This window comes from Panthera pardus, unplaced genomic scaffold (assembly GCF_024362965.1).
Source record: "Panthera pardus isolate Hobbes unplaced genomic scaffold, ASM2436296v1 HiC_scaffold_3, whole genome shotgun sequence".
NCBI classification, from domain to species: Eukaryota; Metazoa; Chordata; class Mammalia; order Carnivora; family Felidae; genus Panthera; species Panthera pardus.
In genome coordinates this window covers 27030253-27053880 of record NW_026526876.1, presented here as the reverse complement: position 1 = coordinate 27053880, position 23628 = coordinate 27030253, and the positions used below count along the sequence as shown (strand labels likewise).

The following is a 23628-nucleotide window of genomic DNA, read 5'->3' as shown; positions in this document are numbered from 1 at the left end:
ATGTTTCCACCAAAGGGGAAACAGACAGAAGTGCTTATAAGTGTTATTCCATTTGTCCTAAGACTTTTGGGGCCTGTAGTCAACCTTCCCTCCCTCCCCCAAATCCATTTCCTACACTGCTAATAGCATAACTAATCCTTATGGTGGCTTTCAATCCAGACAGTATGGGAGTATATGGGAATTAAATTCAAGAGGACATTTAGACCCCCACTCTTACCAATTAAACACAACTTCTGGGTAAACTTTCCCAGGTGACGTCAAGGCACAGCTTTGAAACCATGTTCAGCCCTGAAGTTTGGGAGGAGTGAATTCCACTTCTTGCTCCAAGATGCTTGTGATTAATTTTATTTCTTTTAACGTTTATTATTGGGAGACACAGCATGAACATGGCAGGGGCTAAGAGAGGGGGAGACACAGAATCTGAAGCAAGCTCCAAGCTCTGTCAGCACAGAGCCGGACGCGGGGCTCAAACTCACGAACCAGATCATGACCTGAGCCAAAGTCAGTCAATTAACCGACTGAGCCACCCAGGCGCGCCTAAATTTATTGTTTTTAATCCCATCTCCCTGGCCAGTGAGATTTAAGGAGATACTGGCTGAGGGCTTCTGGGAAATTTTGTTCATTTTTCTGTGAGAACTTCTGAAAAATTCTTTTCTAGCTGGTGTGTAGAGGGTATGAAGTCTGGAAGCGCCAACAGCCATTATTTACAAAGCCGCAGCCTAGAACAAGTGGGAACTCAGAAGTGGGCGGGGAAAAAGTGATCACCCCTATATCCTTGATGACATCACAAACCTCACACCAGGCAACGTCTCCAACCAGAACCACACCTCTGGTTCGTCACATTGGTTTGGCTGGATCACCCTTCATGTGCAAGCTTAAGGACCCCAAATTAGAAAGCAGTACACAGAAACGGTGAAGTAAAGAAAAGGGTGGAATTTAATCTTTATTTACAGGACACTGCAAGATATGAGATTCCACAGAGAAATAAGAAACCCACCGAGAGGAGAAGCTTCATACAGTTTGTACAGTTCAGAACTGTTCAAGTATAGTTTCCATTGTAAAAAGTGCTACAATAACAAAACACATTTAAAAAGAGTTTAGTAGAGAAAACAGTAAGACAAACTTCTACCAAACGTAGTACACAACAAACAACTTTATGCCTCAGCTGTACAATCTAAAAGTTAAAGGTCCCGGGAGTGCCATCCTGAACTTGGAATGTGTAGCTTTCAGAGGTAGTTTCTGGCACAACATTTTGATCTTCTTCTTCCTGGAAGTATTAAAAAAACAAAACCAAACAATATAGTCCCGCAAGTATGGCACATTTCTAAGCAGCAGCCTGCCTAGAAGTCTGTATTTACTCCTAAGGTCTTCACCTACGTTACCCCTCTAATCAATCCTATAACGTATTTCAGTATTTCAAATAGTGATCGCAGAGCTGCTGAAAACTTGCCATTCAGGAGTGCCTGGGAGAAGAAGATTCTGAATGGATTCAGGAATGCTACCACAAGAACAAAAAAAAAGAGAAAAAAAGATTTTCTTCCCCACCCGCCACTTTCCAGGAGGAAATGAAAAGGCTTATTAACTCCTGAGTGTGGTGATGGGGTTGGGCCCCTTCTCCATCAACTCCTACACAAACTTACTCTCCAGACATTCTAAAATCCCTATAAAGCTATTCATTTGAAAGTACAGTGGTGATTTAAAAAAATTTTTTAAATCTCTCAAGATATGATCATCAAGCCAAACATTTGAGGAGCAAACATATACATTATGTCCTACTCACACAGTGATATTTTGCTAAATTTAACAAGGTCACGAGGCTCATTTAAAAAGTGTAAGGAGGGGCGCCTGGGTGGCTCAGTTAGTTAAGCATCCGACTTCAGCTCAGGCCATGGTCTCATGGTCTGTGAGTTCGAGCCCCGCGTCGGGCTCTATGCTGTCAATTCATAGCCTGGAGCCTGCTCCCGAGATTCTGTGTCTCCCTCTCTCTCTCTCTGCCCGCCCCCCCCCCCTCCCATGCTCTGTCTCTATCAAAAAGGAATAAATGTTAAAAAAAAAAAAAAGAGTAAGGAAAAAATCTTATGGGCTTGACTTTGTGTATTTTCCAACTTCTTAACACTACCCTGTTACTCACCTCTACAGAGAAATACTTCTCAATCAAGTTTAATGAAGCTTTGTACACAGACTCATTTTCATGGTTTTGTAGAGCTTCAATTTTGTCCAAACCTCCGCATTCTTCAATCATTATACTGAGTTTCTCAGTTTCACCTAGTTTCTCAGCAGCCTAAAAAACATTCTCCGTTTACTTGAATTTACTGAATGTTCCATTTTAGTGATAAAAACAAAGTTTATGATTGGCTGTTGATATATGTATCAGACATACACTTGGAAGTTCCTGCCAATAACCCTATGAGATCATTTTATCTCCAGTTTACATTTTTTTAAAAATTCAAGGTAATCAGGTGCCCCTCGGTGGCTCAGTCTGTTGAGCATCCAACTTCAGCTCAGGTCATGATCTCATGGTGTGTGAGTTCCAGCCTGGCATCGGGCTCTGTGCTGACAGCTCAGGGCCTGGAGCCTGCTTTGCATCTCTGTCTCCCTCTCTCTGCCCCTACCCCTCTCGCGCTGTGTCTCTCTCTCTCAAAAATAAATAAACATTAAAAAAAAAATTTTTTTTTAATTCAAGGTGATGAGATCTGTACTTGCTCTCAGCAGCTACTTCTGGAGATCTCAGAGATCTTCCAAGTAGTTCTCAGTAATTTCTTTGCATCAAAATCATCCAGGCAAATTTAAAAATGACACCATATCGGGTTGCCTGGGTGGCTTGGTAGGTTAAGCGTTCGACTTCAGCTCAGGTCATGATCTCACGGTTCGTGGTTCGAGCCCCGCGTCAGGCTCTGTGTTAACAGCTCAGAGCCTGGAGCCTGCTGTGGATTCTGTGTACCCCCCTCTTCTCTCTGCCCCTCCCTGCCCCTTGTACTCGGTCTCTCTCTTGCTCTCTCAAAAACAAACATTAAAAAAAAAAACAACAAAAACAAACCACTACATCCAGGTTCAATTGATCTTTGATGGGAACCGAAAATTACTGTTTCATAAAAGCACCTCAGATAACACCAAAGTGTAGTCAAGGCGGAGAACCACCATCTAAGGGCAAAGATGGCCTATGCTGCATAAAAACAAATTTCCCTGAATGGATTATTTGCTGACATCAAGAATTTATTAGTATAAAAATGACATTATGGCCTTTTTTAAAGTCCTCAAATTAGAAGATAAATATTTACAGATGAAATAACTTACTTTCTTCAAAATAACTTAGAGAGGGCTTGGGTAAGGGAAAGTAGGAAAACAGGCCAAATGTTTACAAATTATTTATGCTGGATGATGAATACACCAAGTATCACCATTCTAGACTCAACTCTTTGTAGGTAAAATTTCCATAATCAGAAGTCGTTAGGTAGGACCTACCTCCCACCAACCACTGTGCCTAAGTGCCACACGCTAGGTCAATTAGGAATGGAATCAGAAAAAAACCAATTAGATAACTAAGTCATCAAAATCTAATTTCACCAAAATTCAGTAGGATATTGGAGAATTAAAGATTCTTGACAAATTAGATGGGAATGAACAGTGTCCACATACGGATTTGATTTCAATTCAGGTCATCCACTCAGATCTCTTATAATCCCTTGTCACGTCTTACCAAGAGTGTGGCCCACATTAAAATAGCCTTTCTAATTCTGTGGCCTACTAAGTAAACTTAGCTGCCCTACCCTGAGTTTAAATCACTTATCGTCAAGCCCAAATTCCAATGCTACCTTAACACCTACCTGAAAGATGTTTGAAATGGCATCCAGAATAACCAGAATGATTTTGGTATCTTTTGCAGTTAAGAGGTTCATCAATGGTTCTATTATGCCACAGTGAACGAGGTATACAATCTGCTCCACTGTTCCGCCACTCGTATAGTTGGTCACAGCCCACACAGCTTCCTTTTGTGTCTTAAAGTCTGCCTAATGAACATAAGGAAACAAGTTTACTTCAGAAACGACTGTAAAACTAAAATTCCAGAAGTATTGTTTTAGAAAAACAAGGACCCAAACTACCAACTGATTCCATCCAACCTTAAAGGTAAGAGGTCACTGGCTACTATTTAGCAAAGAACTAGAAGCAGAACCAGCACTGGCACATCAAGAATCTTATAAAGCACAGCTCTACCAAGTGTCCATCCGTAAATACTAACATCCTTCGATTAAGTTAAGACTTCATCACCTTAGAGAGAACACCAACGAGGAATGGAACTAATCCATGATTCACAACTTGCTGTATCTGGTCCTGGCGACCAGCTGTGATGTTTGACATTGTCCACGTAGCTTCCTTCTGAATATTAGTTTTGGGGTTCGTTAGTAGGCTGGGAAAGACAGCAAGTGCTCCCGCATCTATTACAACCTGAGTCTGTTCATCTGTCCCAGTGACAATATTTCCTATGGCTCTTAGCGCAGGAGTCTGAAAAGGAAATGCAGATGCCAGCTGTTAACTTTTATTTTTTCAGCACTGCTCCGAAAGTCTATACCCCAAAGGTTTTGTCAAGTCAGAGCCTCATCATGGCCCTAAAATAGGTAATATGTCAGTATCAGTTTATTAATTGACCATGCTTATGTTTTCTATTCTCATCTAAAAGTTAACAACTGGGGTGGGGGGGTGGGGTAGGGAGGTGCCTGGGTAGCTCAGTCACAGTCAGTTAAGCATCCGACTTCAGCTCAGGTCATGATCTCATGGTTCGTGAGTTCAAGGCCCACGTTGGGCTCTGTGCTGACAACTTGGAGCCTGGAGCCTGCTTCGGATTCTGTGTCTTCCACTCTCTCTGCCCCTTTACCACCCACACTCTCAAACATAAATAAACACTCTCTCCCTCTGAAAAATAAACATTAAAAAAAAACTTAATGTTAACAACTGGGGCACCTGGGTGGCTCAGCTGGCTGACTGTCCAAATCTTGATTTCAGCTCAGGTCATGATCCAAGTGTCATGGGATCAAGCCCCCCATCTAGCTCCCCAGGGAGCGTGGAGGCTACTTAGGAATTCTCTCCCTCTGCCCCTTTCCCCTGGTCAAGCTCTCTCAAACTAACTAAACTAAACGAAGCTAAACAACCAACCAACCAACTAACTAACTAACTAACTGATAAAGTTAACAACTTACCACAATGGGCAATTCAGTAGCTCCTAGAAGCTTCACAAGTTGGGGCACAACTCCTGTTTTCACGACCATCTCAATCCGTTCATTTGGACCATCAGTAAGGTAGGAAATGGCCCAGCAGGTATCCGCTAATACTTCTGGATCATCATGATGCAGAAGACGAACTAAGGTAGGAAGAATCTGCTCAACAGCATCTAATGGGGGTGCAGGATTCTTGTTGCGACAAAGGTTTGAAAGTGTCCAAGTAAGGTTCCGTAAGTAACCACACTGAGGGGAAAGAAAAATGCAATGAGAGGTCCTCTGTATTTTGAGGAGATGGGAAAAACTGGAATCAAGAAGCGAGTAACCGGACTTATGTTAGTAACTTACTGCTAAAGAGGACATGTCAGGAACAGCAAGGAGAGCCAACAGCGGGTCAACTGCACCATACTTGATAACCAAGTCTCGGAAAACTGAACCATCACCTAAAACAAAGGCAAGGTTAGTTTGTAACTATTTTTCTAGCACCATTAGTGTACAGTGACTGAATGGGTCTTAACACAAAGACAACCCTGGGAAATCCCTAACTTACTTAGCCACCACTTTCACCCCTGATAAGCATGGGAAGCAAACAAACTTAAATCTTAACACACAGGTCACTATTACTTATGATAAGCCACTTCTTCCAACCTCAGTAGGATTAGAAACAATCAGTCAAGAGAATTTTAAATCTGGGGCGCCCGGGTGGCTCAGTCGGTTAAGCATCCGACTTCGGTTCAGGTCACGATCTCAAAGTCAGAGAGTTCGAGCCTTGCCTTGGGCTCTGTGCTGACACCTCAGAGCCTGGAGCCTGCTTCAGATTCTGTGTCTCCCTCTCTCTCCCCCTCCCCCACTCACACTCCCTCAAAAATAAACAAATAAACATTAAAAACAACGAAAAAAAACTCTCTTAAAAAAATCTGTTTTAAATCCAAGTACCTGCAATGTTTCCTAGAGCCCATACAGCTTGCTCACTGATGTGGGCATGGGAAGAGGCCAACAGAGAAATGAATGCTGGGATAGCACCTCCATCTACCACAGCCTTGGTCTGTTCTGATGTACCGGAAGCAATGTTAGTGAGGGCCCAAGCAGATTCGAACTGAATGGGGCTACAATCAGTTCTGCCCAAGAAGGACACAAATTTTGGAATCAAACCAGCTCGGATTATGTTGTCTATGGGAGGCTGTTTTTCCCTAGAAAGCAGTTTCCTAAGGGTAAGCAAAAAGAAAAATGAAAGTTGAGGAGGAATAACAAAAGTTTGTGTAAAAATCGATTTAAAATGCAATTCAAGAGTTTAGAACTATAGATAACCTTTTAAAGTCATGCAATAATGTTGAGATATCATGGAATTTAAGAGGAGATTAACAGACTGGTTGCAATGGTGCTACCCAGGTGGTGTCTTTAACTACCTTTTATCCAAAATTGAAGAATTACCAGTAATGGAAATTAGCCTCTTCGCTGCATCCGCGGAAACTACTTTAGATCTGGTCACTTTAAAATTTCGGCAGTCTGACAGAATTACACTACCAGTGGGGTGATCTGTGTTTCCCTAACTACTGGTGAGGTTAAACATCTTTTCCTTCATCATTTGTCACTTGGATTTTTGAGCACACTGTCAAACTATAGAAATTATTAATTCTGTTACAAATGTCACAAAATACTTGCGTTTGATGGAAAGTGAGTAAAGGCACCATTCTAAATGCACGTGCCAATCCCACTTACTGATTCCTTTCTCTGACACCACTTTGAAATGCCACTTTGACAAAACTTTGTAATTTACTTAAAAGGTATGCCAAAAGGTTGACAGTGATTATCACTGGGGGTGGGTGGGACTTGAGGCAATTACAAAATTACAGTTTCACCTACGGAAAGACTCTAATGAAATCAGGCTTTTGGCCAAGTTAACCTTTATTTTACCCATGCCATCTGTCTCTTTCCCAATAACAACAAAAATCTAAAAAGGCTGGTATCTTAGTGATGTCATTCATGCTATAGCCGAAAAGACTTACCTAGCAGCTTGAGTAGCCTGGAGCTGGCTTTCCAAATTGTTGCTATTTATGCCTTTGACAATGTCATCAACAGACCAATTGACAGTGCCCTGCAAGGACAATGGGATCAATTTTGCAAATTATCATTTTTAAGATTAAATATAAACAATAAAATCTCTACCTGGCACTGTGAAGACCTTTTCTGTGAAGACCTTTTTAAAATCAGTTACTGTAAGTTTAGACTTATGCGGAATTGTGGCCGTTAACTAAATATCCATTATTTTAGATGTAGGAGAGCACTCAAACTTGGTATTATGAATCCCTGGAATCTCCAATTATGGAGTATTAAAGCATTTTGTCACTAAAAGAGGAGACTGTGAACAATCTAGTAAATTAAATTAGAGCAGTTTGGACGTTGTTCTACATTAGTCTCAATCACCCACATTCAGATACGCTGTCAGGGAGAAAAGGATGCAGTTATATAGGCAACGTGCTAGGAATTTTCTCATCTAAGCTTCTAATCTATGCATTTCCACAGTACAGTGCTACAGGAATGTCTCATGTTGTGAACACCACAGAAGAGCTTGAGAACCAGTACTATAGTTAACTCAAAAAGACAGTGCCCCTTTTTCCATAAGAGCTTACAACTTAAGGGAAATGTGAAAAACAGACACCATAAAATAAGTGGCAAATATACACACATTCACTCTCCATTTGTGATGCACGGCTGGGGTGCTATGCGAATTCTGAAAAGGGGACATTTTTCCTATCAGGTTGATCAAGGAGTGCTGTAAGAAGATAGGATTTGAATATAGTACTCTACAGACAGCACATAGATACTATTTCATGAAAAAAAAACATTTGGAGCTCTAAAGGAAAGCATAATGTAAAAAAAGCAGGAAAGTTCCCAGTATCTTTTAAAGATAAAAAAAAAGATAATCTGAAAGTCTAAGATGGATCGAATTTACAAAAATAAACCTTCCAGGGGCACCTGGCTGGCTCTGTTAGCGGAGCGTGCAACTCTTGATCTCGGGCTTGTGAGTTTGAGCTCCACGTTGGGTGTGGAAATTACTCAAAAATAAAATCTTAAAATAAAACTTCCAAGAATATGGATTTAAAACTACCAAAGTTTTTGAGGTGTGTGGGTGACTCAGGTTAAGCGTCCAAAACGATTTAGGTTCAGGTCATGATCTCACACTTGGGGAGATCAAGCCCTCGTCAGGCTCTGCACTGATAGTACGGAGTTGCTCGGGCTTCCCTCTCTTCCTCCACGTCTCTCCCACAAGTGCATGTGCGCTCGCTCTCTCTCTCAAAATAAATGTTAAAAAAAAACCTACCAAAGTTTTTTCAGCAGAGAAATAACAAGTCTAAACAGTATTTCAAGAATATTTTTAGGTATATAGTGTGTGGCATAGAATGAAGGAAAAGATAAATTAGAAGATCACTGAAAATATTGCAGGAGAGGGGCACCTGGGTGGCTGAGTCAGTTAAGCACCGGACTTGGGCTCAGGTCATGATCTCGTGGTTCGTGAATTCAAGCCCCACATCGGGCTCTGTGCTGACAGCTCAGAGCCTGGAGCCTGCTTCAGTTCTGTGTCTCTCTCTCTCTGCCCCTCCCCTGCTCATGCTCTGTCTCTCTCTCTTTCTTTCAAAAATAAACGTTAAAAAAAGTTTTCTTTTAAATATCTCAGGAGGAAAAACATCTGAACAAAGATGGTGGAAAATACAAAAAATAGAGAACATCCAAAAAATTGGAAAACGATTGGTTCTGGACACACTAACTTTCATTTAATACTGGAATGGCCAGTCAAGGTACCGAACTGGTGGCTAGAAATGCAGGGAAACCTCAAGGGAGTTTAGAGCTAAAGGAGACCTTGGAATCAGTTATGGAGAGTGGGCAAGAAAGAAGACAACTCATTAGAATTACTGACTGGGGACAGAAAAAAAGATCTTCGCAAAGGTGATCGTTAAAACCATTAGGCTAGGAACGTTATTTAAATTTCTAAGAAAAGCACCATATTGATCTTCTGAATCGACCATAACTCATAACCTACTACATACTTACCTGGTTGTTGCGGTTTTCCTGCAGTGGGGAAGTTGCGTCATCAGGAAACGAGCTTACGTTTCTCCTTTTCAGCATCTGGTCATCCTTCTTAGCTTTCCTCAGCTCCACGTTAACTTCTATTCGGCGGCGCCTCATTTCCTTGAAAAAAGATACACCACTTCACCTATCGTATCAGTTTTTCTGGCCAAGTGAGAGCACTTATTTCAAATTTCCTCCAAGTTTTGACCCCTTCCCAAGTGTCTTTGCATTAAAAAAAAAAAAAAAAATAGCATAGGAAAGCAACAGAAGGTACTCACTGTACTGTCTTTCCCCTTGTTCTTGAATCTGTTAAGGCGGGCAGCTGGTGAATTAGCATTCTCGTTGGTGGACATGGCTGTGAAACAAAGGGAGAAAGCTAGAAGACGGAGGAAAGGAAAGATTTCTCCTTCATCATTTTGCTTCGTCAGTAAGAGGAGCACCAACAGAATCATCAGGCATGTATTGCATCCACACTTGTCTCTTAGAGGAGCAACTTCCTCCTTCAGCACTATGAAGCACTGAAGTGGCCAAACTGTAGTAGTCCCCTCCCCTCCCAAGGGCTGAGACTTCCTGGAGCGGGGCTGTCCATCAGAAATAGAGCGCAAGCTGTATAAATTTCAATTTCCAGGTCTGCATTTTTCAAAAAGCAACAAATGAAATTAATTTTCACGTCTTATTTAACCCAACACACCCAATATATTCTCATTTCAACGTGCTATAATATTTCGAGCCATTGAGATATTTTACACTTTCTCCATACTAATCCTCCGAAACCTTGAAATCCTGTGCGTACTTGAAGCTTACAGCATATCCCAATTTGGACCAGCCACTTGGGTCACTGGGCAGTGCAACTGGACTATTTCAATTAAATAGTTAATTGAAGACAAAGTAGGAGAACTGAGCTCACAGTTAAAACCAATGTCCTAGGGGAAATAAATCCAATATCCATCCTCTGGAGGCTCTATCTACTGTTTTTAAGTGGCCAAAATAGGTACATTCTCCACACTTGAAAATTAAGGAGAAACCTGGCTCCTCATTACACTACGGAACCTTCCCTAAACATTTCCTGTCCACACTGAAAACTTGAGACGCAGCTGTCCACCTTCAGCATCTCATTTCATTTCCAGGAATTTCGAGTGAATGCACTTAATTAGGCGGATCTCAACTGTGCTTCATTCAGACTGAGATCTTCAAGAGCAATCGCCAAAAAGCGCCAAGTACAAGTCCCCCTTACAATTTGTTAGCTTTCGTTCCGTGTTCTTTGACGAAACGGTGTCACAGCCCGCCCTGGGCCTACGTATTAAGAGAGAGTTCTTCCAACTGCCACCCCCATCGCCAGGCCCTGCCCCTGCCCCCCACCCGGGAAGACGCAGCGGGGAACGGGCGGAGGAGGGGGCCGGGCCGCCTCCCCGGACTCCAGCCCTCGGGCCTCACCGATTTGCCGGGCCGCGATGCGCAAGGGCTCTCCGCTGCGGTTCGCACAGCCGCGGCGCCCTAAAGCCCAAGCACTCGCATCGCAAAACAGCCGCTTCGTCAACGAACGACGCCCCCGAGGCCTCGTCAACGAGGGAGGCCAAAGCCAGGTCGGGCGTGTACTCGGGCCCTCCCCTCCCGCCACCCGCAAGCGGAGCGCGGCCCGCAGGCCTGCCGTTATCGCTCCGGCCGGACCCCGGCCCGAGTTCGTACCTACACGGCCGGCTCAGGATTCCACAAGAGGCGGTGCGGGGCGCGCAGGGTGCAGGTCAGCTGCCCTGAAAACGTCCACCACGGCTCAGCCCAAAGACGGTGTGGCTCGTGCTGCCGGCCGGCGCGATTTAAATTTCCCGGTGTCCCCGCACTCCGATTGGCTGGTTCGAGTCTACGCCGTGTGCCCATTGGCGGATTTGAAAAACACGTTAGGGGGGTTGGTCATAGGGCCAAGAAGAAGAGAGGATAACATCGCGAGATATGGGAGCGGCCGGGCAATCCCAGAGCACTTTGCAGTTCGGAGAGGAAAGACTCCAGATCCCAGCATGCAGCGGGCAAGTTCTCCGCCCTGCTTTGGCCCGAACCTCGGGTCTTTGCAGGGAGATTATGCAAGTGACGTCGCTCGCTGCTCGTTTGCCTGGGCGGCTGCTTCAACCAAAACACCACAAATGATTTCCAAAATGATTCCCTTTAAAAACCTTGACATAGAGGAGGTAGATTAAAAAAAAAAAAAATCTTGATATAGAAACTTACCGCTATGCGTTTTTTCCCTGCTAGGACACAGAAGGAACTTGGCAGGGGTTTCTGACCATTATGGAGAGAAGGGATAAGGCAGGCTTGTGTTACATTTTTTAGTTTTAATTTTTTTTAGCTTGTGTCGTAAAAGACTGCATAGAAGCCACAAATATGCTAACAAAAGGCTTTGTATGGCTTTTTCTTCAGACACTCATTTATTTTTAAATAATTTCAAATACAGAAGAATTACAAATCTTGATGCAGATTTGCCAAATTTTAACATTTTGCCACCTTTGCTATTTCTCTATGTACACACACGTGCATGTGTGTATAATACATGTATGGCTTTTACATTAACTTTCCAAACTATTTGAGAGTAACTTTCAGACATCATGTCCAAATACTCCAAATACTTCAGTGTGTATCTTCTCTTTTTTTAAGTTTATTTATTTTGAGAGCACAAGAGGGGGAGGGGCAGAGAGAGAAGGGGAGAGAATCCCAAGCAGGCTCCACACCATCAGCACAGACCCGACTTGGGACTCAATCTCACAAACCATGAGATCATGATCTGAGCCGAGATCAAGAGTCAGTTGCTTAACCTTCTGAGACACCCACATCCCCCTTCAGTGCGTATCTTCTAATGACATTCTCTTATATGACCACATCACAGTCATCAAATTCAGGACAAATGAATTTTTTTTTTTTTTTTTTTTTTTTTTAGTAATCTCTACACCCAATGTGGGGCTCAAACTCATGGCCTAGAGGTCAAGAGTCACATGCTATCCTGGCTAAGCCAGCCAGGGACCCCAGGACAACTGAACTTTGATGCTATCATTTATTATATAGTCTGTGTTCAAGTTTTGACAATTGTTCCAATGTGTTCTATGTGGTATTTTACACATTTCTGAATAACACGTTTGCATTCTTTTGCCGTGTACTTTTTTTAAAAGCATCGTGAATGGTTATCAGAGCATCAGAATTAAATCTTTTTGGTTTTCTTTCTGGAATTTTTTTTTTTTTTTTTGTATTCTTAAAAGGGTGTTTTTAGAAATGTTGTACTGGTTTATTTTTTAATATTAATAAATTCACTACAAATTATTTACGATAAATAAATTCATCTATTGTTGAAGGCATTTTGCCAGCCTCACTCGTTGTGTCTCAGCCATGGGATTCATAGACGGTTGATTCTACTCCCACCTACTCAAGCAGCATGATCCCATCCCCCTAAGTGCAAAAATGTGAAAGGAATTCACCCCGAAACCGGTCACTGCAAGGGATTCTCTTGGCTACTGTGAATGGTTTAGAGGCAGGCATGTGACCTAAATTCATTCAGTTGGGAAGCCTATGCCTTTTGTTTAATGACTGGAGGTAGGAAAGCAGGCTCTGTTCTTCTGAACTGGGGGATGTGAGGCCTAGACATCTGAATAGGACAGTTGTAGAGAAACTATGAAAGCTCTGATCAACAGCCTGCCCTACCTCTGAAGGTTGCAATTATATAACTTTGCAATTTTGTCATCCGACACACTTTCTTGGTTGTTTAAGCTGGTTATATCAGGTTTTCTTTTGCTTCAAAATACAGAGTACTATGTGCCCAAAGCTGTTCTAAATGTTTTACATATATTAATACATCTAATCTTCACAACTCTGTGTTGTAGCATTATTATTACCTGTACCATTTCACAGAAGAGAAGACTGAATCGTGAGTGGTTAAGTAGCTTGTCCTGGTTCACACAGTCAGTAAATGGCAGACGGGATTCCGACCCAGGCTGCCAGGCTCTCAACCACTATTCTATACCCTCACCTGAAAACAACCTGAAACAGAAATACAATGTGGAATCTGAGAGAGTTGCCTTTGAAAGATACAACGTTCCCCTGGGGTAACCATAGACCTTCCCTCTTAGCTCTTCTAGTTTGGATGGAGATTCAGGAGAGAGCCTTGTCTGGCCAGGGCCAATCAGTACCTTCCATCCCCAGACACAGGAATTAGTTTGGTGATAAAGATGCAGCATAGTGCAATAAAATGTCTACGGAGGCCTTTGAGTGTGAGATATCCTCTCTCTTCTACAGGACTGTTTGTGCTAATAGTATAGCTTGAAACTGCTTTCAAGGAAGCAAACCCCAGTGTGCCCAAGTCTGAATAATCAGTTTGTCAAATTGTTCTTCAAGTAAAAACTATGTTCCACTGAAGAAGTTAGTTTAGCCTGCAACTCAAACATCACACAATTGTTTTTTCTTCAAGAGAAAACCATTGTGGGGTGCTTGGCTGGCTTAGTTCCTAGAGCCGGCAACTCTTGACCTCGGGGGTTGTGAGTTCGAGCCCCAGCTGAGGTTGGAGATTGCTTACAAATGAAATGTTAAAAAAAAAAAAAAAAAAAAAAGTGCAGGGGCACCTGGGTGGCTCAGTCGGTTAAGTGTCCACAACGTCAGCTCAGGTCATGAGTTAGCGCCCTGCGTTGGGCTCTGTGCTGACAGCTCAGAGCCTGGAGCCTGTTTCAGATTCTGTGTCTCCCTCTCTCTCTCTGCCCCTCCCCTGTTCGTGCTCTCTCTCCCAAAAACAAACATTAAAAAAACATTTTTTAGGGGCGCCTGGGTGGCTCAGTCGGTTGAGCGTCCGACTTCGGCTCAGGTCACGATCTCGCGGTCCGTGAGTTCGAGCCCCGCGTCGGGCTCTGGGCTGACGGCTCAGAGCCTGGAGCCTGCTTCCGATTCTGTGTCTCCCTCTCTCTCGGCCCCTTCCCGTTCATGCTCTGTCTCTCTCTGTCTCAAAAATAAATAAACATTAAAAAAAAAAAATTTTTTTAAATAAAAAAAGTGCAAAAACAAAGAGTCAACCATTGTATTTTGGTATGTGGTAGAAATGATTTATGCATATTTTGTCACACAAAATATTAAAAAGGTGTGCACTCAAGTGTGGGGATTTAATACCATTGACAATTCTTACAATCATCAAGGATATTCTTAAGTGAAGCTGGCTACCTCCACCCCCACCTTTGCCAGGGCACAAACATGAAGGATGACTATTACTACTCTGGTTCCACTGCCGCGGTTCACGGAGATGTGAGTTTTACCCACTATCATTTCTGCACCACCAGTGCTAAATGATGAGTGAATTGTTCTTTACTAAATAGCGTCCTAGTTTTCATTAAAAGCATTTCCTGAACGACTCAGGGTCCACGGGCAATAGAAGTGACATACTGACACACAGACACATAAAATTTGAAAGATACATACCAATACGTTAACAGCGGTAAGCTCCAAATGATAGAATCATAGTCAATTTCAGTTTTCTTCATTTGGTTGACGCATACTTTGTACAAGTTTACAACTAACAGGCGTTAGGTGTCTAAGGAGAAAACGAAACTGTGTATTTTTAAAAACCACGAATGCAGCATCTTTTACATGCAACACGCATGGACATACCGGGCGTGGAAACAAAGTCTCTAAGTCTTTATCCAAGACCTGGGATGGGATAAAAACAAAATCCATATTATTTTTGTATTGACGGACGTTGTTAAATCCATTTTCCCTTTAATCCGGAGGGAAAGAAGAGACAAGGGAGGAAAATGGATGTAAATGAGTAAGGGAGAAGGGCAGATTTGGGGGAGGAAAAAAAAAAACCTGTTCACCCTGGAATCCCCCAACAGTCCCCAGCACATAATAGTTTATCACAATGCTGTATGTAGAATAACTGCAGGAAAGAAAGGGGAGGAGGAGCTATAAGGGACGGGAAGGTGGCGGGTGTGTAGGTGAGGAAGGACCTCAGGCTCTGCGACAGGCGGCACTAGGCGGTCCCAGGGAACTTTGTAAAATGCAGACGCCCGGGCCCAGCCAGGGAATCAGAACGGAGGGAGGACAGGCATTGGAATTCCGTTTAAAGTTCCCCAAGAGCGTGGAATGCGCAGCCAGGACAGACGACCTTCCGAGAAGAACCGTACAGGTAGGAGGCCGCCCGGAGCTGCCCGCGTGCCGGCCACGCAGCCCCGGGGGCTGTGGGGCAGGCAAGGCCACGCGCAGGCGCACGGGGCCGCGGGCGACGGGCCGGGCTCAGCGCAGGGGGGCGCAGGCGCGCGGGGCCGCCGCTGGGGGCGGCTCCCAAATCGTACGGCGCCCGTCTCGAGGCCGCGGAGCTCGGGGCGGGGCGCGATGATGGCATCGCGTAAGGAGACGGTGTGAGAACCCGGATCCTGTGGTGACCCAGTGGCCTAATGGATAAGGCATCAGCCTCCGGAGCTGGGGATTGTGGGTTCGAGTCCCATCTGGGTCGCACGGAGATTAGTTTTGGTGGAGAGAAAGGCGGTGATGGGCACTGATGGCAGTGAAGTAGATTTTGAATTGTGGTCACTTCACCTCTCTACGGCGATCTCCGAAACAACTGAATTTACAAGTTAGGAGATGTATGTCCGCGCTTTAAAAATACCGCAGTTGGGACCTTGCGAATGAAGGGTGAGATGGGGGCCAAGAGAGGAGCATTTAACTTCTGCTTAGATTATAATGGCTTCTTATTAAAAGAAAAAAATCATTAGAAAGCACGAAGTAGACACATGGCATTACCTCTTTTTGTCCACCGTTTCAAGCGTAGCATGGACAGCCACACATCCAAAACCTCCCCATCCTAATCCAAACGGGTAGTGTGAGTAAATCCAACTGTGCTGGCTCCAAACGGATTTATTTTCAATACGAAGGAGAATTTATTGAGAAGCAACAGTGCTGTTGCAACGGACAAATATAATAAACATTTTACGGTTTCTATCCTGAAGCGTTATGAACAACAAATTGTAGTTAGGACCTATGTTTTTGGGGTATGTGTAGGGTGTGTGTGTGTGTGTGTGTGTGTGTGTGTGTGTTTGGTTTGCAAATTAATGTAGCAAAAGAAATACAGAGTTTAATCTTTTCAGACCGGTTCAGTTGACCAGCTTGAAAATTTTAAACTCTTCTTGCAAAACTTGTACAAGAGGAATATCCCTGAGTTAATTCCTACTCTTTAAAAACAACTAAATACTAAATGCGATGTGCCATCCTGGATTTCAACCTGAAACAGGAAAAGGATGTTAGTGGGAAAAACAGTAATGCACCAATGTTGATTTCTTCATTATGTCAAATGTACATGGTCATATAAGACGTTAACATTAGAGGAAACTGGGTGCACGGTATACGCGAGCCCGCTGTTCTACCTTTGCAACTTCCGTGTAAATCTGACATTATTCCAAAGTTAAAATTTTATTAAGAGCTCAACAAACGATGGAGAAATGTAACTGATATCTTTACCCCCTTTTTAAGATTAGGAATGTAGTGGTGAATTTTTAAACCAGAACTCATTGATAAAGATCAGATAAATTTCAGCATCTGGGGACATTGGACAGTGACAATGCCTCCCGGGTTCCCAAAGGCAAGATGGCTCTCCTAACAGAATACCCATCCCCAAGGACTGGGCAGGACAAACTCCTCACTGGTTCTCTGCCCTTCTGACTTTTGACTGGCCTGCTTAGGCTTCCAGAATGCTCACCTGACTCTCCCACGCCATTCCTCTCCTTCAACCTCCTTCTCAGCCTAGCTCCTTCTCTAAGGTAAATGTTTTGTGGCTCACTCACCACGGTTCATTTAGCTAAAGTTAGCAAACATTGAGTGGCTACTGAAACCCCCAGACTCAGGTCACTTAATGCAGATTCCACACTTCCCTCTCCCCTCACTGCTGTCATCTCCTCCGTTTCTTCCCTTTCCCGTGTCAGATGCAGACTTATCCTCCTCCAGTCACAGCCCAATCCCTTTCTGACCTTGCGCTGAACCCATCCTCTCCCTCCTTAGGAAACGTGTCTGGCACTCAGTGGACCCTCAAAAGGTAGTAGCCCATTAACATCCCTCTTGCTTATGCCTTTAGCTTGCCCCATTACTGGCTCTTTCCTCTGAGCCCAGAAACACTCTCCAGTTTCTCCATTCCTTAAAGGCTCACCCTTGGTCCTGGGTATCTTGCACGAGTCCTGGGGTGCTCCCTCTGTGCAGCCTGGGGGCTTCGTTGGCAGTCCCCACGTGTCCAGTGTCCCCTTTTACCCCACCTGCCATGCTCTCCTCACTCTCCTGCTGATGGGCAAACTCCTTGAAGGTGACCTCAATAATAAACATTTATTATTTTTTTTATTTTTAATGTTTATTTTTGAGAGAGAGAGAGGCAAAGAGAGAGGGAGACACAATCTGAAGCAGGCTCTAGGTTCTGAGCTATCAGCACAGAGCCCAGTGTGGGGCTCAAACCCGCCAACCATGAGATCATGGCCTGAGCTGAAGTTGGATGCTTAACCAACTGAATCATTCAGGCACCTCTCGAAGGTGACCTTTTAATCGGCAAATTTAAGAAACACCTTTCCTGGGGTGCCCGGGTGGCTCAGTCGGTTACACGTCCTACTCTAGATTTCAGCTTAAATCCTGATCTCGTGGTTCCTGAGATCAAGCCCCTCCTAGGGCTCTGCACTGACCACACGGAGCCTGCATGGGAGTCTCCCTCTGCCTCTCCCCCACCTACCCTCTCTCTCAATAAATAAACTTAAAATTTAAAAAAAAAAAAAACACCTTTCCAATTCTTATCTTCCTTAACTTTACCCCCAAGTTTGAAGTTCTTGACCAATCCTTCCTTTTTTTTTTTAAATATGATTCTTTTTTTCTTTATAAGTAAGCTATGTGCCCAACGTGGGGCTTGAATTCACGACCTTGGCATGTTCTACCAACTGAGCCAACCAGGAGCCCTGACCAGTCCTTCCTTCTGGAAACACATTCTTTCCCCAGACTTCCAGGAAATCCCATTTCCTCAGTTTTCCAAACAACTTCTCAGACTCCTTTGCCAGTTCCCTCTAGGTGCCAACAATGGAAACCAACCAGCTCAACCCAAGCCAAGCAAATGATAATTCTTGGGAAAGACATGGGGGAAGAGAGGTGCTCGCTAAATAGCGGGGCAAAGCTGGACCACCCCGCTTGGGGACCGGCAAGAATCAAAGACACACGAACGGCCCCCCAAAAAAGTAAGAAGCTGAAAGCACAGCGACTCTCAGAGCCAGAAACACCGGGTCAGGAGGCCACCACTGCTGTCATCATTGGCACTTGTCATTTGGCTAGAGCTGTAATAAGTCTCATCCTACGGCCACCTGCTCCAGAATCCAGGTTCCGGCCAAGTGCTTGGGGCCCAGCTCGGGGCATGGATCTTCCTCCTGTCGGAGGAATTACCACAGGGGAATTACCCTCCCACCAAGTCATCCGTTAAGGCAAAGAGGTAACTCCTTACAAGGAAAAAGAGGCATGGGTGTTGGCTAGCCATTGAAGCACCTCTACCTTTCCTCAGCATGAAATTTGTACATTTTGATTTTAGTAATCCATATTAATTGGTCTATCACTACTGTTGATGTTAGGTGACATAGACCAGGATTTTTTTTTTTTTCTTTTCTCATTGAACTTTGTCTTAATGGGTTTCAAAATTCTGAGACAGATTTTTGGGCAAGTCCTTTCCATTAGAAATTGCTGATTTTAAAAACTAGTAACTTGGGGCATCTGGGTGGCTCAGTCCGTTAAGTACCCAACCCTTGATTTCGGCTCAGGTCATGATCTCACGGTTCGTGAGTTTAAGCCCTGCGTCACTCTGCACTGACAGTGTGGAACCTGCACAGGGTTCTCTCTCCCCATCTCTGCCTGTCTGATTCTCTCTCTCTCTCTCTCTCTCTCAAAAATAAATAGGGACACCTGAGTGGCTCAGTCGGTTGAATGTCTGACTTCAGCTCAGGTCATGATCTACAGTTTGTGAGTTCAAGCCCCATGTGGGGCTCTGTGCTGACAGTCCAGGGCTTGGAGCCTGCTTCGGATTCTATGGCTCCCTCTCTCTCTCTCTGCCCCTCCCCTGCTCGAGCTCTGTCTCTTTCTCTCTCTCAAAAGTAAATGAACATTTAAAAAAAGAAAAAAATTGCCACTTGTTGAGTTAAAAATCATAAATAAATAAATAAACACTAAAAAAAATCCCTAGTAACTTAAAACTGCCACACACACACACACACACACACACACACAGTCCACACCTTTCCTTCTGAAGGTTTTCTGATGCATCATTATCTGCAACTAGTCTTTTGCTATGACACGGAAATGGACAATTGAGACAAAGAGTTCTGAGACCACCCTTCCACTGCTGATTAAGATTGGGGTGGCAGGTATTGGGGATAATATCTACTTAGCCTTCTGAGCCCTCTGGGCAGACTTGAGACCTTGCCAGCTGCCTTCCTGTCCGCTGCTTTGATGACACTCACAGCAACCGTTTGTCTCCCGTCACGGACAGCAAAACGACCTGGACAGGGATAGTCACAGAAGCTCTCAACACACACGGGCTTGCCAGGAACCGTATCAGTGACGGCAGCATCCCCAGATTTCCAGAATTTGCGGCCACCTTCCAGTTTTTTCCAAGAAAGACAATCCACCTTCTCCTTCAGCTGGGCAAAGGTACAAGCAACGTGCACCGGGTGCCTATGCACACAGGCGAACCCGGATGGTTCCGGATAATCACCTGAGCCATGAAGCCACGCTGCTTCCACTGGTGGATCATTTTTGCTGTTGCCAGCCACTTTGCCGTGATGGACATCTTTGGCAGACACATTTTTGAGAGAGACAGAGCACGAGCAGGGGACGGGCAGAGAGAGAGGGAGACACAGAATCGGAAGCAGGCTCCAGGCTCTGAGCCGTCAGCACAGACCCCGACGCGGGACTCGAACTCACTAACCGCGAGATCATGACCCGAGCCCAAAGTCAGACGCTTAACCGACTGAGCCACCCAGGCGCCCCTGGCAGACACGTTCTTGACATTGAAGCCTATGTTGTCCCCAGGAAGAGCTTCACTCAAAGCTTCATGGTACATTTCAACAGTTTACTCTTTTCCCAGAGGTTCAGGCGATGAGGTTCCCCTGCACTGCCCTGTTATGGGGGACTTTCTACCCCCCGAACCAAGCCATGTTAGCACCTGGCTCCACCGTGCTGTCACCATTCCAACCAGAAGTTGGCACAAATGCCACTGTCAGGCTTGGAGCCAATTTTCTTAATGTAGGTGTAGATTTCCTTAATGTTCTCATATCTCTTCTGGCTGTAGGGAGGGTCCTGTAGGCCCACTCTGCTAACACCACAATTAGTTGTTTTGCACCCCGTGTGTAATCCAGACGAGCATGCTCACCGGTCTGCCCATTCTTGGAGGCACCTGCTTCAAATTCACCAGCACTGGCAGCAACAATCAGGGCAGCACAGTCAGCCCGCGATAGGCCTGTGATCATGTTTTTGATAAAGTCTCTGTGCCCTGGGGCATTAGTGATGGTAACCTAATACTTGCTGTTTTCTGGTTGTTGGGTTTTTTTTTTAATTTTTTACAATCTATTTATTTATTTTGAGAGAGACAGAGACAGCATGAGCAGGAGCCAGGGAGAACGAGAGGGAGAGAAAGAGGGAATCCCAAGCAGGCTTCTCACTGTCAGCACAGACCCCGACGCGGGGCTCGAACTCACGGACCATGAGATCATGACCTGAGCCGAAGGTCAGACACTTAACTGACTGAGCCCCCCATATTAGAGCACCCCTAATACTTGCTGCCTTCAATGGCGATACTACATTCAGCTTGCAGTTTATCCAAGACCCCGGCATAGTTGAAGGAGTCCTTCCCCGTCTCAGCAGACTCCCTCTCAAATTTTTCAATGGTCCAGGAGTGATACACCTGCCCAAATCTACACGTCCGATAATGGTGATATCGATGGAAGTCTTTTCCTTTCCCGTTTTGGCTTAGATTTAGTGGTGGATTTCAGGACACCTGTTTCCTGGCAGTAAACTTATGCCCCCCCCCCCAAAAAAAACCCCACTAGATTGTGAATTTTTAAAGATCACAGACTCTCATTACGTTTCAGAATATAAGGTGTGTGTCCTTGACATTATACAAAGAATAATCTGGCCCCTAATATTGCCCAAATCTAAGAACTCTCCTAGAGGCTTGACAAACAGGGATGGTCTGAATATGTTACTGGTGTTACTTACGAAAAAACACTTCAGGGCTTCACCAATTGTCCCATTTCCTATCATTTTTCCTTTGTCCCCAAACAGTCTCAGGGGCAAACTGAGGAGTTGGTCAGAGGTGTTTCCAAATAGGCATCTGGGGGTGCTCAGAGTAAGCTTGGTAGGAAGCTGCCCTTGCTGAGGCCCTTGTTGAGTCTAGTGCCTGGTTGTGCAGCCCCAGTATCACCATGGGAGGCAGGCTGGCATGCGAGGCAACAATGGCAGAACCCAAAAAAGCTGGAATTTGTTGTGTAGTATATAAGCGGGGATGTTTGTACCCACTAGCATTATATTACTGTGGGCCCGGTTATTTAGAGAAATCTATGTTCCCCATGGAAAAGATATATTATACCTAGAATCTACAATAGCATCCTTAATAAATGGAAGAATATGGCAAAATTCAGATATTTGAACTTTTTGCATAAAATTCTCCCTTTCCTTTTAATTGAGTTAGACAAATACCAGCCTTTTGCCAGGATCATGACTTTTTTTTTTTTAACATTTATTTATTATTTTTGAGACAGAGAGAGAGCATGAATGGGGGAGGGTCAGAGAGGGAGACACAGAATCTGAAACAGGCTCCAGGCTCTGAGCAGTCAGCACAGAGCCCAACGCGGGGCTCGAACTCACGGACCGTGAGATCGTGACCTGAGCCGAAGTCGGACGCTTAACCGACTGAGCCACCCAGGCGCCCCTGGATCATGACTTTTTGATCTCTATCCCCAATGTGGGGCTCAAACTCATGACCCTGAGATCAAGAGTCGCATGCTCCACCAACTGAGCCAGCCAGGCGTCCTGATTTATTTTAAATTATAGGCTGTTCTATTTGGGGGTTAAAAACATAATTGCTACCAACATATAACATACAAAGAGAAAAGTCATGTATCGTAAGCATGCAGTTCAACCATGTTCACAAACTGAGCACACTTGTATAACCAGCACCCAGATCAAGAAAGGGGATATTACTCACTGCAGAAGCCCCCCCTTGACCTCTTCCAATCACTACCTCTGACAGGGTGACCAGTAGCCTTATTTCTAACAGCCTTGGTTAGTTGTGCCTCTTTTTGTACTGGATCACTTTGGAATTTAAAATGTTTTAAGATTTTATTAGGCACAGCTGTTTGTTAGTATTGTACCAGTCTGAATTTTCAAAATTCATTTAGGAATGTCAGAACAAGGGCCAGAGTTCATATTAAAATGCAATCCAGTAATATAAATATTCAGAATTATCATACTTTGAAATTTACCAGATTCCCGTATTAAAACTACAGTAAAGTTAACATTTTTCTCTACTCTTCTCAGAAGCCCCACATAAGCACCAAGAGGAAGGAGAAGAAGAACCACATGCAACATCATCGGTGAAACTAGGAGGAGACATCTGAAACCCCTCAAGTAAAAGGAGAAAGGGCTACCAAAATCAGGGAGGAACTAACAGATTACAGGATGCTCATGGCCGCAGATGTTAGGAAAGGCCAGCAGAGGGCGCTTCTCCAAAGGGAGGGTCACAACCCGAGAAGCAAAACAATAATCCCTTGTTTGCAATGACAAGACTGGGGTGTGTGGACAGCGACTCGTCCTCACGGGGACAGATCCATGTTCTGGGTATGGGTTTGCCTTCCCTGCCTGCCGTGTGTCCGCTCGCACCACCATTCCTGGACTTACGCATTGCCAGGACCCACTAGTCCAGGAACCAAGGAGAGATGGGAGTGGTCCCTCCTATTATGACCCCTAAATACTGGCTGAAGAACTGTTTGCTTTCCTGGCCAGTAATCTGGGACTCAGTGGGTCTAGGGGTCCTAGTGCCCAAGGGGGAAATGTTCAGATCAAGAAACACCGTCACTGGTCCGTTCATTTGGAAGCTGAGACTGCCCCTTGGCCATTAAGGATTCCTCACGCTGCTGAATCATACACAGACAAAGGGGTCACTGTTACGGACTGAATGTTTATGTTACCCCAAAATCTATATGTTGAAGCTCTAACCCACAATGTTATGGTATTAGGAGGAGGGCCTTTGGGAAGTAATTTGATTTAGATGAGGTCATAAGGATGGAGACTCTTTCTCTCTCTCCTCAAAAAATAAACATTAAAAAAAAATTTTTAATTA

At 44.4% G+C, this 23628-nt stretch overlaps 1 protein-coding gene, 1 non-coding gene and 1 pseudogene across 5 annotated transcripts; 1 reads left to right on the top strand and 2 right to left on the bottom strand.

Annotated features, from left to right (window-relative positions):
• Window positions 1-918: 918 nt before the first annotated feature.
• Window positions 919-11081, bottom strand: KPNA2 (karyopherin subunit alpha 2). Of its 4 annotated transcripts, none has more exons than XM_019466500.2 (11): window positions 10969-11081; window positions 9557-9633; window positions 9261-9398; window positions 7217-7305; window positions 6147-6415; window positions 5559-5653; window positions 5193-5456; window positions 4267-4500; window positions 3825-4007; window positions 2132-2281; window positions 919-1267 (listed from the first exon to the last, which is right to left on the bottom strand). In XM_019466500.2, the coding sequence occupies exons 2-11, from the start codon at window positions 9629-9631 to the stop codon at window positions 1175-1177; spliced, it is 1590 nt and encodes a 529-aa protein (XP_019322045.1). In that variant the 5' UTR covers window positions 9632-9633; window positions 10969-11081; the 3' UTR covers window positions 919-1174. The 4 variants fall into 4 exon arrangements, with proteins under 4 accessions (XP_019322045.1, XP_019322046.1, XP_019322043.1 ...); XM_019466501.2 differs by having other exon boundaries at window positions 9557-9654; window positions 10965-11080; XM_019466498.2 differs by having other exon boundaries at window positions 10965-11079.
• A 4590-nt stretch (window positions 11082-15671) lies between these two features.
• TRNAR-CCG (transfer RNA arginine (anticodon CCG)) lies at window positions 15672-15744 on the top strand. The gene has a single exon. It is a non-coding gene; the product is annotated as a tRNA-Arg (tRNA).
• A 3926-nt stretch (window positions 15745-19670) lies between these two features.
• Window positions 19671-20758, bottom strand: LOC128774147 (putative elongation factor 1-alpha-like 3; annotated as a pseudogene).
• Window positions 20759-23628: the final 2870 nt, after the last annotated feature.

Coding starts and splice junctions, on each gene's coding strand:
- KPNA2 (XM_019466500.2), bottom strand. CDS start 9,631: ATGTCCACCAACGAGAATGCTAATTCACCAGCTGCCCGCCTTAACAGA. Junction 7,306..9,260: donor AGGAAAACCGCAACAACCAG/GTAAGTATGTAG, acceptor TTGTCCTTGCAG/GGCACTGTCAATTGGTCTGT. Junction 6,416..7,216: donor CAGGCTACTCAAGCTGCTAG/GTAAGTCTTTTC, acceptor GCTTACCCTTAG/GAAACTGCTTTCTAGGGAAA.